The 16,345-nt window shown below is 41.1% G+C and overlaps 1 protein-coding gene across 2 annotated transcripts in view; it reads right to left on the bottom strand.

The window, feature by feature from the left end:
- Pli (E3 ubiquitin-protein ligase pellino) overlaps window positions 1-16,345 on the bottom strand; it is a 198,518-nt gene that overhangs the window by 154,172 nt on the left and 28,001 nt on the right. For both annotated transcript variants that reach the window (XM_071656594.1, XM_071656595.1), the window contains exon 3: window positions 6,011-6,115. In XM_071656594.1, the coding sequence (XP_071512695.1) occupies window positions 6,011-6,115 (105 nt within the window). The remainder of the gene's footprint in view (window positions 1-6,010; window positions 6,116-16,345) is intronic.

Here is a 16,345-nt window from a genome sequence, read left to right as displayed (position 1 = left end):
AAAATTTTCAAAGCAGACACATGTTCCACACATCCTTCACCACTCCTGAGGCCACACTGCTCCTCTCAATCTAATGCTCTTGTCACCCTCTCAGTCACCACTCTTCCATGCATATACCAGGTTTGCTCTGCAGACTTATAACTCCGTAATTTTAATATTCACTTTTGTCTCCCTTGTTTTTATATAAGGGCATTAAACATGCATTCTGCCATTCCTCAAGCACCTCACCTAGGGCCAAACAAACACTGCAATGATTGACTAACTCATTAACAAAAATGTCATCCCTTTCTTGATAAATTCAACTGCAATTCTATCCAATCCTCAAACTGTAAAACATCTAAGCTTCTGCTTGTACTACATCACCTCTCAACCTTCTCTTTTCTAAGCTAAATAGATTCAAGTAATCTAATATGCTATTGTGGAAATTGTTTCTAAGCCTGGCAGCTCAACATTGCACTCTCTTCAGTCTCTTTTTTTTTATGCAGGGTGACTACAACTTAACACAATATTCAAGATGAGGACAAACCAATGAATGTAATGGGTAAGGATGATTTCTTTGGACTGAAATTCGAAGGCCCTAGCCATGAATCTAAGAATTTTGTTCATGCCTGTGTACTGCTTACTTGGGTTTAGCTTAACAGAGATTATCGCGACTGTCTTTTTCCTCATTTACCTTTTGCAGTTCAACAAAACTCATACTGTATATTTTTTTTTTGTTAACCACATGTAAAACTTTACACTTATCAATATCAAAATTCTTTTGCCACCTATGAGCCCAGTCCTTCAGTTTGTCTATGTCAGCTGGAGCTGTAGACATTCAAATTCATACGAAGATTTATTTCCCAGCTTCGTATCATCAGCATATCTTCATATTTTGCAAAGCAGCCCAAATCAATATCATCAATATCTATGACAAAGAGAACAGGTCCCAAGACCAACCCTCATGGCACTCCACTTTAACATCTAACCATTCTGGCACTTGACCATTAATCACTTTACAGCCAGTAAACCAATCTCCTATCCACTGAAGTACAACCCCATCAATGCCACATGACAATTTTCCCAAGTTATCCTTTGATGCAGAACCATATCATATGTTTCCTGAAAATCTAGATAGATGATATCAAATGCTTTACTTTCATTAAACATGTTGATAATATCAAAAAAGATCAAGCAGACTGTTTAAACATGAGCAATTTCATCAAAAAACCAAGATGAGAATCTGTTATCAAGTGGTGGTCCTCTAAACAGTTTAATACTTCATCTTGAATGACAGTTTCCATAAGTTTTCCAACTTCAGATGTTAACTTTAATTGATAATTATTTCCGGACAGTGACCTATTACCCTTTTTTGAATACTGGTTACAGTGGTAAACTTCAATTATTTGGAACTTTTCCTGTGGTGACACTGGAAAGAGCAGACAAGGGCTTAACTATCTCATCTCTCGCCTCTTTTGTTGCCTTAGGAAAAAAATTTCAAGGCCTGCCATTTTACTTATATTCAATCTCTTTATTACTGGTAATAAGTCTTGAATGTTTATGTCAATTTCTTAGAGAAAGTTCAACTCTCTCTTCAATGAAACTGCATTCAGGGCATGGATTGAGTCTGATTGTAAATACAGATGTAGTAACGTCATTTAAGATTTGTGCCACAACCTAACTGTCTTGAACTAAATCACTGTTTTCCATAATTAATGGACCAACTGAATGGGTACTGGCTCTTGCTTTTACCAAAACTATAAAACTTCACAGCACTTCTGCCATTTTCAGCAATACATGCTTCATACTGATGTTTACATTGTTGTATTACTCTCTAACTCTGTCTACACATATTTACATAACTTCCTCGGTCATGTTGGTTTCTGGTCTCCTTGAGTTTCTTATGAGCTAAATCCTTCGACAAAAGGCACTTTTTCATTTTGCCATTCTACCACCTTGGCTTCATTTTAGAAATAGTCCATATACTATGTCCTGGCAAATCAGTTCCTTCCACTGCTTTGAATGTTATTTCCACACTAAATTCATGTCATTTTCATTGACCACATCATTCTAGGTTTGCCTGTCAAGAGCAATTTGCAGATCATCAAAATCTGCATACTTAAAATCAGGTACACTTTTGTAACTGTCAAGTTGACCAACCTCAAAAGTAATTTGTTAATAATCACTTGTACCAAAATTTTCTCCAACATTAATGAAATCCTCATTTTTAGTAAGAACTAGGTTATCTTATCTAGCATATTTCCATCGCAAGCCGTGTCTCGTTTTGGCACTGTTTTGGAGGATTGATATGCCCTGTTCAGGTGAGCCTGGTATAGCACCTTCAGTTCCTTTATCATTTTGTGGAGGATAGATAATCATAATGTTATCTCTCATCTAGCACTTCTCCCCTACCTCTGTGTGACCCAAAGAGCAAGTCTTAAAAATTTGTTTGACCACTTTTTCATTGACTGCAATAGCATGCAATGTGATTATATTCTGGTATATGCCTCGCTGTCCCAGTAACATGGCATGCAGGAGTGCTTTAAGCAAAGTCTTTCATCTAATTATGATCTGAGTATTTCTGGATGCTAAAACTCTTATCACTCACCTAAGGAGCATTTGCTGTTCTTAGGCAGGTTCTGAAATATTCAGGTGTTGAAATTTATATTTTCCCCAATATGATGCATCAAATTTGTCAAACATGCAAATTTCCTAAACACAGTATCTAGTGATTTTCCCTTTCATTCACTGTTTCTTCCATCTCTTGTCATGGATTTCTGGCCTCCACTTTCCTCAGTATGACCTCTGTATCTCCGTATGTGAGTCAAAGTATCATCGTACCTCTAGTCACAGACTGAGATAATTTCCAGGCTTCCACTTTCCAAGTCAATTTCCATATTCTTTCCTTCTTTTTCCACACCTACACTAATGTCCACAGTACCTCCCTGTACATCTTCTACAGTGTCACCTCTTACAGTATTTTCCAGCTCATCCATATATTGTCAGTGTTTATGGTGCTTTCCAGAACACGACATTTCAACATTTCCCATTTCTGAATCTATGTCCATGTTTACAGTGGTGGTGGTGGAAGAAGAGGAAAGGTTAGAGGTGATGGTGGAAGCACTGGAGAAGGCAGTAACAACAGGGGTGGGGATGGTGTTGGTGGTTTCAGTGACAGCAGGGGAGGTGGTGGTGGTGGTGGTGGGAGCAAGGTAAAGATAGCTGATTTTATTTGATTTTGTGAACTTGTAAAGGGCCACAGCCTAAGGCTTATTCACAGCTTTCTTTGCATGAAAAAAAAGATATATAAAAACTTAAAATTATTCAAATATAGACTGGGAAATGTATAAAAGAAAGAGGCAGGAAGTCAAGAGAAAGGTGCACGAGGTAAGAAAAGGGCAAATGAGAGTTGGGGTGAGAGAGGATCATTAAATTTTAGGGAGAATAAAAAGATGTTTTGGAAGGAGGTAAATAAAGTGCATAAGACAAGGGAACAAATGGGAACATCAGTGAAGGGGGCAAATGGGGAGGTGATAACAAGTAGTGGTGATGTGAGAAGGAGATGGAGTGAGTATTTTGAAGGTTTGTTGAATGTGTTTGATGATAGAGTGGCAGATATAGGGTGTCAAGGTGGTGTGCAAAGTTAGGGGTTGGGGAGAATGATTTGGTAAACTGAGAAAAGGTAGTAAAAGCTTTGAGGAAGATGAAAGCCGGCAAGGCAGCAGGTTTGGATGGTATTGCAGTGGAATCTATTATAAAAGGGGGTGACTGTATTGTTGACTGATTGGTAAGGTTATTTAATGTATGTATGACTCATGGTGAGGTGCCTGAGGATTGGCGGAATGCTTGCATAGTGCCATTGTACAAAGGCAAAGGGGATAAGAGTGAGTGCTTAAATTACAGAGGTATAAGTTTGTTGAGTACTTCTGGGAAATTATATGGAAGGGTACTGATTGAGGGTGAAGGCATGTACAGAGCATCAGATTGGGGAAGAGCAGTGTGGTTTCAGAAGTGGTAGAGGATGTGTGGATCAGGTGTTTGCTTTGAAGAATGTATGTGAGAAATACTTAGAAAAGCAAATGGATTTGTATGTAGTATTTATGGATCTGGAGAAGGCATATGATAAGAGTTGATAGAGATATTCTGTGGAAGGTATTAAGAATATATGGTGTGGGAGGCAAGTTGTTAGAAGCAGTGAAAAGTTCTTATCGAGGATGTAAGGCATGTGTATGGGTAGGAAGTGAGGAAAGTGATTGGTTCTCAGTGAATGTTGGTTTCCAGCAGGGGTGCATGATGTCTCCATGGTTGTTCAATTTGTTTATGGAAGGGGTTGTAAGGGAGAAGAATGCAAGAGTTTTGGAGGGAGGGGCGAGTGTGCAGTCTGTTGTGGATGAGAGAGTTCGGGAAGTGAGTCAAATGTTGTTTGCTGACGATACAGTGCTGGTGGCTGATTCATGTGAGAAACTGCAGAAGCTGGTGACTGAGTTTAGTAAAGTGTGTGAAAGAAGAAAGCTAAGAGTAAATGTGAATAAGATCAAGGTTATTAGGTACAGTAGGGTTGAGGGACAAGTCAATTGGGAAGTAAGTTTGAATGGAGAAAAACTGGAGGAAGTGAAGTGTTTTAGATATCTGGGAGTGGATTTGGCAGCAGATGGAACCATGGAAGTGAATCATAGGGTGGGGGAGGGGGCAAAAGTTCTGGGAGCGTTGAAGAGTGTGTGGAAGTCGAGAACATTACTGTGGAAAGCAAAAATGGGTATGTTTGAAGGAATAGTGGTTCCAACAATAATATATGGTTGCAAGGCATGGGCTATAGACAGAGTTGTGCGGAGGAGGGTGGATGTGCTGGAAATGAGATGTTTGAGGACAATATGTGGTGTGAGGTGGTTTGATTGAGTAAGTAATGAGAGGGTAAGAGAGACATGTGGTAGTAAAAAGAGTGGTTGAGAAAGCAGAAGAGGGTGCTTTGAAATGGTTTGGTCACATGGAGAGAATCAGTGAGGAAAGATTGACAGAGAGGATATATGTGTCAGAGGTGGAGGGAACAAAAAGTGGAAGACCAAATTGGAGGTGGAAAGATGGAGCGAAAAAGATTTTGAGTGATCGGGGCCTGAACATGCAGAAGGGTGAAAGGCATGCAAGGAATAGAGTGAATTGGAACGATGTAGTATACTGGGGTCGACGTGCTGTCAATGGATTGAACCAGGGCATGTAAAGCATCTGGGGTAAACCATGGAAAGGTTTGTGGGGCCTGGATGTGGAACGGGAGCTGTGGTTTTGGTGCATTATAAATGACAGCTAGAGACTGAGTGTGAACAAATGTGGCCTTTGTTGTCTTTTCCTAGTGCTACCTCACACACATGAGGGGGGAGGGGGTTGTTATTTCATGTGTGGCAGGGTGGCGACGGGAATGAATAAGGTCAGACAGTATGAATTATGTACATGTGTATATATGTATATGTCTGTGTGTGTATATATATGTATGCGTTGAGATGTATAGGTATGTATATGTGCGTGTGTGGATGTGTATGTATATACATGTGTATGTAGGTAGGTTGGGCCATTCTTTCGTCTGTTTCCTTGCGCTACCTCGCTAATGCGGGAGACAGCGACAAAGTATAATAAATAAATAAACAAAAATATATTTTGGCTTCCTTTAAAGGAAATCTAAACACTTAGTCATTTAAACTGTTACATATTTTGGCTTCTTTTAAAAAAAATGTCTCAGTCCATTTACATTAACATCACTTTTATTCCTTCCACTGTTACTATACAGTATGATTTACATTTGACTCTAAGACTCCTATACTTTTGGCATTCCATTAGTGTATGTTCCATGGCAAAATTGTAACTGCATGTGTCATATATTGGGGTAGGTCTCCACTTCATTAAGTAAACCCTTGTCAACACCATGTGACCAATTCTCAGTCGACAAAGAACTGCCCGGTGAGGGTGGGAGCTAAGGTGAGGGTAGTGGTATTGATGGCAGGATGAGTGGTGGAAGTAGAAATGATAATGGTAGCTTACTCACCCCAGGATGACCAGCTCGCCGTACTTGAGCTGATGTTTAGCATGGTGGTGTCTGGGTGTGGGCGGAGCAGCATCACCATCACCCGCGCCCTCCCCGCCCTCCTCACTGGTCAGGGAGAAACAATGCATTTATAACTGACACACAACAAATCATCACCACATCACTAGTTCATATCAGAAAAACACTTTCAACACAAAACACATGATGATCTGTCCACTCCTACCACCCAAACAGAACAACTACAATTCATGCTGGACAACTATGATACTTTGACAGATCTACAACAAAGATAGGGCAACAACAACACTCATGCAGGACAAGTAAAAAGAATTTTGGGAAGATAACTACAACCACTCAAGCAGGACACTACAACAATGCAAACAGTACAACTACAAAAAAGAAAGAAAGACAACAAACACTCCAGCAATATGACAACAATACTCAGGCAGGACAACTACAACACTCAAGCAGGACAAAAACAGCTCTCAGACAGGGAAACAAAAACATTCAGGTATGACAACAACACTCAGGGAGGACACCAACACTAAGGCAGGAAAACAAAAACACTCAGACAGGTCACCAACAACACTCAAGTATGACAACAACACTCAAGCAGGACAGCAACAACAATCAGACACGACAACAACACTTAGGCAGGATACCAACAACATTCAAGTATGACAACACTCAGACAGAACACTAACAACAACTAAAGCATGAAAACAACACTCAGGTAGGACACTAACACAATCCTGAAAACAACACTTAGGAGACCAACAACACTCAGGCATGACAACTACACTTAGGCATGAAAACAACGATTAGGCAGGATACCAACACTCAGGTTAAGACACTAACAACACTCAGACATGAAAACAACACTTAGGACACCAGCAACACTCAGGTATGACAACACCCAAGCATAACAACTACACTCACGTAGGAAAAACAACCCTGAAGCATGACAACAACACTTAAGCATGACAATAACACTCAGGCATGAAAACAAAGCTCAGGCAGGACAGCAGCAACAATTAGACCTAACAACAACACTGAAAGAACGGTTCCAACTCTCAGGCATGACAAAGCCTGACAACAACACTCTGGCAGGACAGTATCAACTCCACATGACAACAACACACAGGGAGGATATAACAACACCCAGGTATGACAACACTCTGGCATGACACCAGCAACACACAAGGGAGAAAAACAACACTGAAGCAAGACAACACTCACACAAGAAAACATAAACACTCATACAGGACTTATGCTGGAAAACATTACTCATGCTGGACAGCTACACTAAACCAGGACAAAATAAAAGACCTGGGAAGGAACAACAACATCCAGACAGGACAACATCACTCAGGCAGGACATCATCAACATCCAGATCAAGTAACAATCTAGCATAAAAACATCAAGAAAAGACTGTCCAATTAGAAAATACATAATGAGATCAGTAACTGTAGGAAAAAAGTGCTTAATGGTGTTGAGATCATATGACCTGGTGAAGTCTTCACTATATCTATAACATCCATAGCCCTCCTCCTTCAAGAATACTGATCCCTCTAAATGGGCCCTAGAAACCTGCTCCTACATTCTCCATGAACTGTAAACTGCAAAAACTATAATTCTATCATTTCCTCTATTTGAACTTTTCTGGTTCCTTACCCAAACTCTTTCTCTAAAAATGAAAATTTTATCATTTTGAGTATCTCTGTCAGTTATCCCTGGAGATATGGGAAAATAAATCCACCACTCTTGGGCTAATGATTTCCAAAAGTATGAACTGAGAAGGAAGACAACAGAATTCTTACTAAGAGGCTGTCATCTGTTGTTGATGTTACCTCACAAAGATAGAAAATGAAAAAATCCTACTCACCTTAAAGACTTTAAAAATCACCAGAAAAAGCATGCCAAAATCATGAGAAAGTATATATCTCCACTTCTTTCAAGTGATCCCCAACCTTATGAAGGTTAAGGGCCATACTTACGAATATAAATAAGTACGAGTCCACTGATTTTTTAATGTCTTTAAAGCTAAAATACACTTTCATTCATACAATTTCCTTACTGCACTAACCTTTTATTTGACATTTCTGTCTTGTGAGTGACCTATTTCCAGATAGTGGTACAGATTTTATGGAACATATAATTTGTTTAATTCTAAACTTCTGAAACATGGACCATACACTTTTTCACCATTTCACCATCTTTGAATGTTTTTCCTTTTTGCAAGGATATGCACAACTCTATCTGATGCAATTGTTGATGCTCATTCTTTAGAAATCATTTTCTAGATGTCTTCTTAAGCAATCAACTCATTTTCCAACTGATTCACACTTCTTAAGCACTATCAGTAAGATAACTAGTACAGTAAAGTAATTTTTATGAATTATTCCAAAATGATGCTCTACACTGCTTTTCTTGCTGACAGTAACATCAGTATAAATTATACACACACACACACACACACACTCATCTCAAACTTGTAAAATGTAGTTCTCTTCCCATTCATCATGAAAAGTGTAACTCGGACTCTAATTTTTTGGTTCCATCTTTGCTCTATCTTTAGAAGTTGAGATGCACGGCCACAAACACAGATGTTACATAAGGGATCTAGAAACACGAGCTAAGAGAGCAATTGTTTATCACCGTGCAACATTATGCCAACTGATTAGACTCAAGGTTGCTATGTGGAGAGAAAACATGAATGTCCTGAACCTGGGAGAGTATGAATGAACCAGGTTACATGAAAATGTGGCCAAGTCAGGACTGGCTCAATACATATATATATATATATATATATATATATATTTTTTTTTTTTTTTTTTTTTTTTTTTTTTTATACTTTGTCGCTGTCTCCCGCGTTTGCGAGGTAGCGCAAGGAAACAGACGAAAGAAATGGCCCAACCCCCCCCCATACACATGTACATACGTCCACACACGCAAATATACATACCTACACAGCTTTCCATGGTTTACCCCAGACGCTTCACATGCCTTGATTCAATCCACTGACAGCACGTCAACCCCTGTATACCACATCGCTCCAATTCACTCTATTCCTTGCCCTCCTTTCACCCTCCTGCATGTTCAGGCCCCGATCACACAAAATCTTTTTCACTCCATCTTTCCACCTCCAATTTGGTCTCCCTCTTCTCCTCGTTCCCTCCACCTCCGACACATATATCCTCTTGGTCAATCTTTCCTCACTCATTCTCTCCATGTGCCCAAACCATTTCAAAACACCCTCTTCTGCTCTCTCAACCACGCTCTTTTTATTTCCACACATCTCTCTTACCCTTACGTTACTCACTCGCTCAAACCACCTCACACCACACATTGTCCTCAAACATCTCATTTCCAGCACATCCATCCTCCTGCGCACATCTCTATCCATAGCCCACGCCTCGCAACCATACAACATTGTTGGAACCACTATTCCTTCAAACATACCCATTTTTGCTTTCCGAGATAATGTTCTCGACTTCCACACATTTTTCAAGGCTCCCAAAATTTTCGCCCCCTCCCCCACCCTATGATCCACTTCCGCTTCCATGGTTCCATCCGCTGACAGATCCACTCCCAGATATCTAAAACACTTCACTTCCTCCAGTTTTTCTCCATTCAAACTCACCTCCCAATTGACTTGACCCTCACCCCTACTGTACCTAATAACCTTGCTCTTATTCACATTTACTCTTAACTTTCTTCTTCCACACACTTTACCAAACTCAGTCACCAGCTTCTGCAGTTTCTCACATGAATCAGCCACCAGCGCTGTATCATCAGCGAACAACAACTGACTCACTTCCCAAGCTCTCTCATCCCCAACAGACTTCATACTTGCCCCTCTTTCCAGGACTCTTGCATTTACCTCCCTAACAACCCCATCCATAAACAAATTAAACAACCATGGAGACATCACACACCCCTGCCGCAAACCTACATTCACTGAGAACCAATCACTTTATATATATATATGTTCTTAACGCTACCTCGCTATCGCGGGAAATGGCGAATAGTATGAAAGAAAAAGATATATATATATATATATATATATATATATATATATATATATATATATATATATATATCTTTCTTTCATACTATTCACCATTTCCCACATTAGCGAGGTAGCGTTGAGAACAGAGGACTGGGCCCTTGAGGGAATATCCTCACTTGGGCCCCTTCTCTGTTCCCCTTCTCTTTTGGAAATTTAAAAAAAAAAGTGAGAGGGGAGGATTTCCAGTCCCCCGCTCCCTCCCCTTTTAGTCGCCTTCTACGACACGCAGGGAATACGTGGGAAGTATTCTTTCTCCCCTATCCCCAGGGATAATATATATATACCTATATATATTGATGAGAGCTGTTATTGACGTTTGTGTAAATAAATTATACATTTCCTTTTTCCATAGCCAGAGGTTGAACCATTATGTGACATTCATTTTTTCATTCATTTCAAGCTAGAAGTTTCAGTTTTCTAAATTGTTTCTTGCATTTTTCATATGTATATATATGTATGTGTGTGTGTGTGTATATGTGCGTATGTATGTGTATGTGTGTGTATGTGTATATGTATGTATATATGTATATTATCCCTGGGGATAGGGGTGAAAGAATACTTCCCACGTATTCCTCGCATGTCGTAGAAAGCGACTAGAGGGGACAGGAGCGGGGGGCCAGAAATCCTCCCCTCCTTGTATTAACTTTCTAAAATGGGAAACAGAAGAAGGAGTCACGCGGGGAGTGCTCATCCTCCTCGAAGGCTCAGAGTGGGGTGCCTAAATGTGTGTGGATGTAACCAAGATGTGAAAAAAGGAGAGATAGGTAGTATGTTTGAGGAAAGGAACCTGGATGTTTTGGCTCTGAGTGAAACGAAGCTCAAGGGTAAAGGGGAAGAGTGGTTTGGGAATGTCTGGGGAGTAAAGTCAGGGGTTAGTGAGAGGACAAGAGCAAGGGAAGGAGTAGCAATACTCCTGAAACAGGAGTTGTGGGAGTATGTGATAGAATGTAAGAAAGTAAATTCTCGATTAATATGGGTAAAACTGAAAGTTGATGGAGAGAGGTGGGTGATTATCGGTGCATATGCACCTGGGCATGAGAAGAAAGATCATGAGAGGCAAGTGTTTTGGGAGCAGCTGAATGAGTGTGTTAGTGGTTTTGATGCACGAGACTGGGTTATAGTGATGGGTGATTTGAATGCAAAGGTGAGTAATGTGGCAGTTGAGGGAATAATTGGTATACATGGGGTGTTCAGTGTTGTAAATGGAAATGGTGAAGAGCTTGTAGATTTATGTGCTGAAAAAGGACTGATGATTGGGAATACCTGGTTTAAAAAGCGAGATATACATAAGTATACTTATGTAAGTAGGAGAGATGGCCAGAGAGCGTTATTGGATTACGTGTTAATTGACAGGCGTGCGAAAGAGAGACTTTTGGATGTTAATGTGCTGAGAGGTGCAACTGGAGGGATGTCTGATCATTATCTTGTGGAGGCTAAGGTGAAGATTTGTATGGGTTTTCAGAAAAGAAGAGTGAATGTTGGGGTGAAGAGGGTGGTGAGAGTAAGTGAGCTTGGGAAGGAGACCTGTGTGAGGAAGTACCAGGAGAGACTGAGTACAGAATGGAAAAAGGTGAGAACAATGGAAGTAAGGGGAGTGGGGGAGGAATGGGATGTATTTAGGGAATCAGTGATGGATTGCGCAAAAGATACTTGTGGCATGAGAAGAGTGGGAGGTGGGTTGATTAGAAAGGGTAGTGAGTGGTGGGATGAAGAAGTAAGAGTATTAGTGAAAGAGAAGAGAGAGGCATTTGGACGATTTTTGCAGGGAAAAAATGCAATTGAGTGGGAGATGTATAAAAGAAAGAGACAGGAGGTCAAGAGAAAGGTGCAAGAGGTGAAAAAAAGGGCAAATGAGAGTTGGGGTGAGAGACTATCATTAAATTTTAGGGAAAATAAAAAGATGTTCTGGAAGGAGGTAAATAAAGTGCGTAAGACAAGGGAGCAAATGGGAACTTCAGTGAAGGGCGCAAATGGGGAGGTGATAACAAGTAGTGGTGATGTGAGAAGGAGATGGAGTGAGTATTTTGAAGGTTTGTTGAATGTGTTTGATGATAGAGTGGCAGATATAGGGTGTTTTGGTCGAGGTGGTGTGCAAAGTGAGAGGGTTAGGGAAAATGATTTGGTAAACAGAGAAGAGGTAGTAAAAGCTTTGCGGAAGATGAAAGCCGGCAAGGCAGCAGGTTTGGATGGTATTGCAGTGGAATTTATTAAAAAAAGGGGGTGACTGTATTGTTGACTGGTTGGTAAGGTTATTTAATGTATGTATGACTCATGGTGAAGTGCCTGAGGATTGGCGGAATGCGTGCATAGTGCCATTGTACAAAGGCAAAGGGGATAAGAGTGAGTGCTCAAATTACAGAGGTATAAGTTTGTTGAGTATTCCTGGTAAATTATATGGGAGGGTATTGATTGAGAGGGTGAAGGCATGTACAGAGAATCAGATTGGGGAAGAGCAGTGTGGTTTCAGAAGTGGTAGAGGATGTGTGGATCAGGTGTTTGCTTTGAAATATGTATGTGAGAAATACTTAGAAAAGCAAATGGATTTGTATGTAGCATTTATGGATCTGGAGAAGGCATATGATAGAGTTGATAGAGATGCTCTGTGGAAGGTATTAAGAATATATGGTGTGGGAGGAAAGTTGTTAGAAGCAGTGAAAAGTTTTTATCGAGGATGTAAGGCATGTGTACGTGTAGGAAGAGAGGAAAGTGATTGGTTCTCAGTGAATGTAGGTTTGCGGCAGGGGTGTGTGATGTCTCCATGGTGGTTTAATTTGTTTATGGATGGGGTTGTTAGGGAGGTAAATGCAAGAGTTTTGGAAAGAGGGGCAAGTATGAAGTCTGTTGTGGATGAGAGAGCTTGGGAAGTGAGTCAGTTGTTGTTCGCTGATGATACAGCGCTGGTGGCTGATTCATGTGAGAAGCTGCAGAAGCTGGTGACTGAGTTTGGTAAAGTGTGTGGAAGAAGAAAGTTAAGAGTAAATGTGAATAAGAGCAAGGTTATTAGGTACAGTAGGGTTGAGGGTCAAGTCAATTGGGAGGTGAGTTTGAATGGAGAAAAACTGGAGGAAGTGAAGTGTTTTAGATATCTGGGAGTGGATCTGGCAGCGGATGGAACCATGGAAGCGGAAGTGGATCATAGGGTGGGGGAGGGGGCGAAAATTCTGGGAGCCTTGAAGAATGTGTGGAAGTCGAGAACATTATCTTGGAAAGCAAAAATGGGTATGTTTGAAGGAATAGTGGTTCCAACAATGTTGTATGGTTGCGAGGCGTGGGCTATGGATAGAGTTGTGCGCAGGAGGATGGATGTGCTGGAAATGAGATGTCTGAGGACAATGTGTGGTGTGAGGTGGTTTGATCGAGTGAGTAACGTAAGGGTAAGAGAGATGTGTGGAAATAAAAAGAGCGTGGTTGAGAGAGCAGAAGAGTGTGTTTTGAAGTGGTTGGGGCACATGGAGAGAATGAGTGAGGAAAGATTGACCAAGAGGATATATGTGTCGGAGGTGGAGGGAACGAGGAGAAGAGGGAGACCAAATTGGAGGTGGAAAGATGGAGTGAAAAAGATTTTGTGTGATCGGGGCCTGAACATGCAGGAGGGTGAAAGGAGGGCAAGGAATAGAGTGAATTGGAGCGATGTGGTATACCGGGTTGACGTGCTGTCAGTGGATTGAATCAAGGCATGTGAAGCGTCTGGGGTAAACCATGGAAAGCTGTGTAGGTATGTATATTTGCGTGTGTGGACGTATGTATATACATGTGTATGGGGGGGGGTTGGGCCATTTCTTTCGTCTGTTTCCTTGCGCTACCTCGCAAACGCGGGAGACAGCGACAAAGTATAATAAAAAATAAAAATAAAATATATATAACCTATAGATTTCAACGTATACATACATAGACATATACATAAAAACACATGTACATATTCATACTTGCTGCCTTCATCCATTCCCATTGCCACCTCACCACACATGAAACAAGCACCCCCCTTCCCCTGCTCGTGTGTGAGGTAGCACTAGGAAAAGACAACAAAGGCCACATTCATTCACACTCAGTCTCTAGCTGTCATGTGTAATGCACCAAAACCAAAGCTCCCTTTCAACATCCAGGGCCCACAAAACTTTCCATGGTTTACCACAGACACTTCAAATGCCCTGGTCCAATCCACTGACAGCAAGTTGACCCCGGTATACCACATCATTCCAATTCACTAGATTCCTTGCATGCCTTTCACCCTCCTGTATATTCAGGCCACAATCGCTCAAAATCTTTTTCACTCCATCCCTTCACCTCCAATTTGGTCTCCCACTTCTCCTCATTCCCTCCACCTCTCACACATATATCCTCTTTGTCAACCTTTCCTCACTCATTCTCTCCATGTGCCCAAACCATTTCAACAAACCCTCTTCTGCTCTCTCAACCACACTCTTTTAATTCCCACACATCTCTCTTACCCTTTCATTACTTACTCGATCAAACCCCCTCACACCACATATTGTCCTCAAAAATTCCATTTTCAACACATCCAGCTTCCTCTGCACAACGCCATCTATAGCGCATGCCTCACAACCATATAACATTGTTGGAACCACTATTCCTTCACAAACATACCCATTTTTGCTCTCCAAGATAATGCTCTCACCTTCCTCATATTCTTCAACGCTCCCAGAACCTTCACCCCCTCCCCACCCTGTGATTCACTTCTGCTTCCATGGTTCCAGCCACTGCTAAATCCACTCCCAGATATCTAAGACACTTCACTTCCTCCAATTTTTCTCCATTCAAACTTACCTCCCAATTAACTTGTCCCTCAAACCTAAGTGTACCTATTAACTTTGCTCTTATTCACATTTACTCTCAGCTTTCTTCTTTCACACACTTTACCAAACTCAGTCATCAACTTCTGCAGTTTCTCACCTGAATCAGCCACCAGCACTGTATCATCGGCAAACAACAACTGACTCACTTCCCAAAACCTCATATCCACAACAGACTGCACACTTGCCCCTCTCTCCAAAACTCTTGCATTCACCTCCTTAACAAACCCATCCATAAACAAGTTAAACAATCAAGGAGACACCACAAACCCCTGCCGCAAACCGACATTTACTGGGAACCAATCACTTGATTAATTTTCTAAAATGGGAAAACAAAGAAGGGTCACGGGGGAGTGTCATCCCCCTCAAAAGGTCAGGTGGGGTGAAAAAATGTGTTTTTTGGATGAAACCCAAGATGTGAAAAAAGGAGGATAGGTGTATGTTTGGGGGAAAAAGGAAACCCTGGATTTTTTGGCTCTGAGTAAAAACGAAGTAAAGGGAAAAGGGGAAGAGTGGTTTGGGAATGTCTGGGGAGTAAAGTCAGGGGTTAGTGGGGAAAAGAGAAAGGGGAAGGGGGAGTAGCAATCTCCGAAACAGGAGTTGTGGGGGGTATTGATGGAATGAAAAAAGGTAAATTCTCGATTAATTTTGGGTAAAATAAAAAGTTGATGGAGAGAGGTGGGTGATTATCGGTGCATATGCACCTGGGCATGAGAAGAAAGATCATGAGAGGCAAGTGTTTTGGGAGCAGCTGAATGAGTGTGTTAGTGGTTTTGATGCACGAGACTGGGTTATAGTGATGGGTGATTTGAATGCAAAGGTGAGTAATGTGGCAGTTGAGGGAATAATTGGTATACATGGGGTGTTCAGTGTTGTAAATGGAAATGGTGAAGAGCTTGTAGATTTATGTGCTGAAAAAGGACTGATGATTGGGAATACCTGGTTTAAAAAGCGAGATATACATAAGTATACTTATGTAAGTAGGAGAGATGGCCAGAGAGCGTTATTGGATTACGTGTTAATTGACAGGCGTGCGAAAGAGAGACTTTTGGATGTTAATGTGCTGAGAGGTGCAACTGGAGGGATGTCTGATCATTATCTTGTGGAGGCTAAGGTGAAGATTTGTATGGGTTTTCAGAAAAGAAGAGTGAATGTTGGGGTGAAGAGGGTGGTGAGAGTAAGTGAGCTTGGGAAGGAGACCTGTGTGAGGAAGTACCAGGAGAGACTGAGTACAGAATGGAAAAAGGTGAGAACAATGGAAGTAAGGGGAGTGGGGGAGGAATGGGATGTATTTAGGGAATCAGTGATGGATTGCGCAAAAGATACTTGTGGCATGAGAAGAGTGGGAGGTGGGTTGATTAGAAAGGGTAGTGAGTGGTGGGATGAAGAAGTAAGAGTATTAGTGAAAGAGAAGAGAGAGGCATTTGGACGATTTTTGCAGGGAAAAAATG

Source organism: Panulirus ornatus, chromosome 63 (genome assembly GCF_036320965.1).
Source record: "Panulirus ornatus isolate Po-2019 chromosome 63, ASM3632096v1, whole genome shotgun sequence".
NCBI classification, from domain to species: domain Eukaryota; kingdom Metazoa; phylum Arthropoda; class Malacostraca; order Decapoda; family Palinuridae; genus Panulirus; species Panulirus ornatus.
The sequence above is the reverse complement of the archived record's forward strand: the minus strand, read 5'-3'. Positions and strand labels throughout refer to the sequence as shown.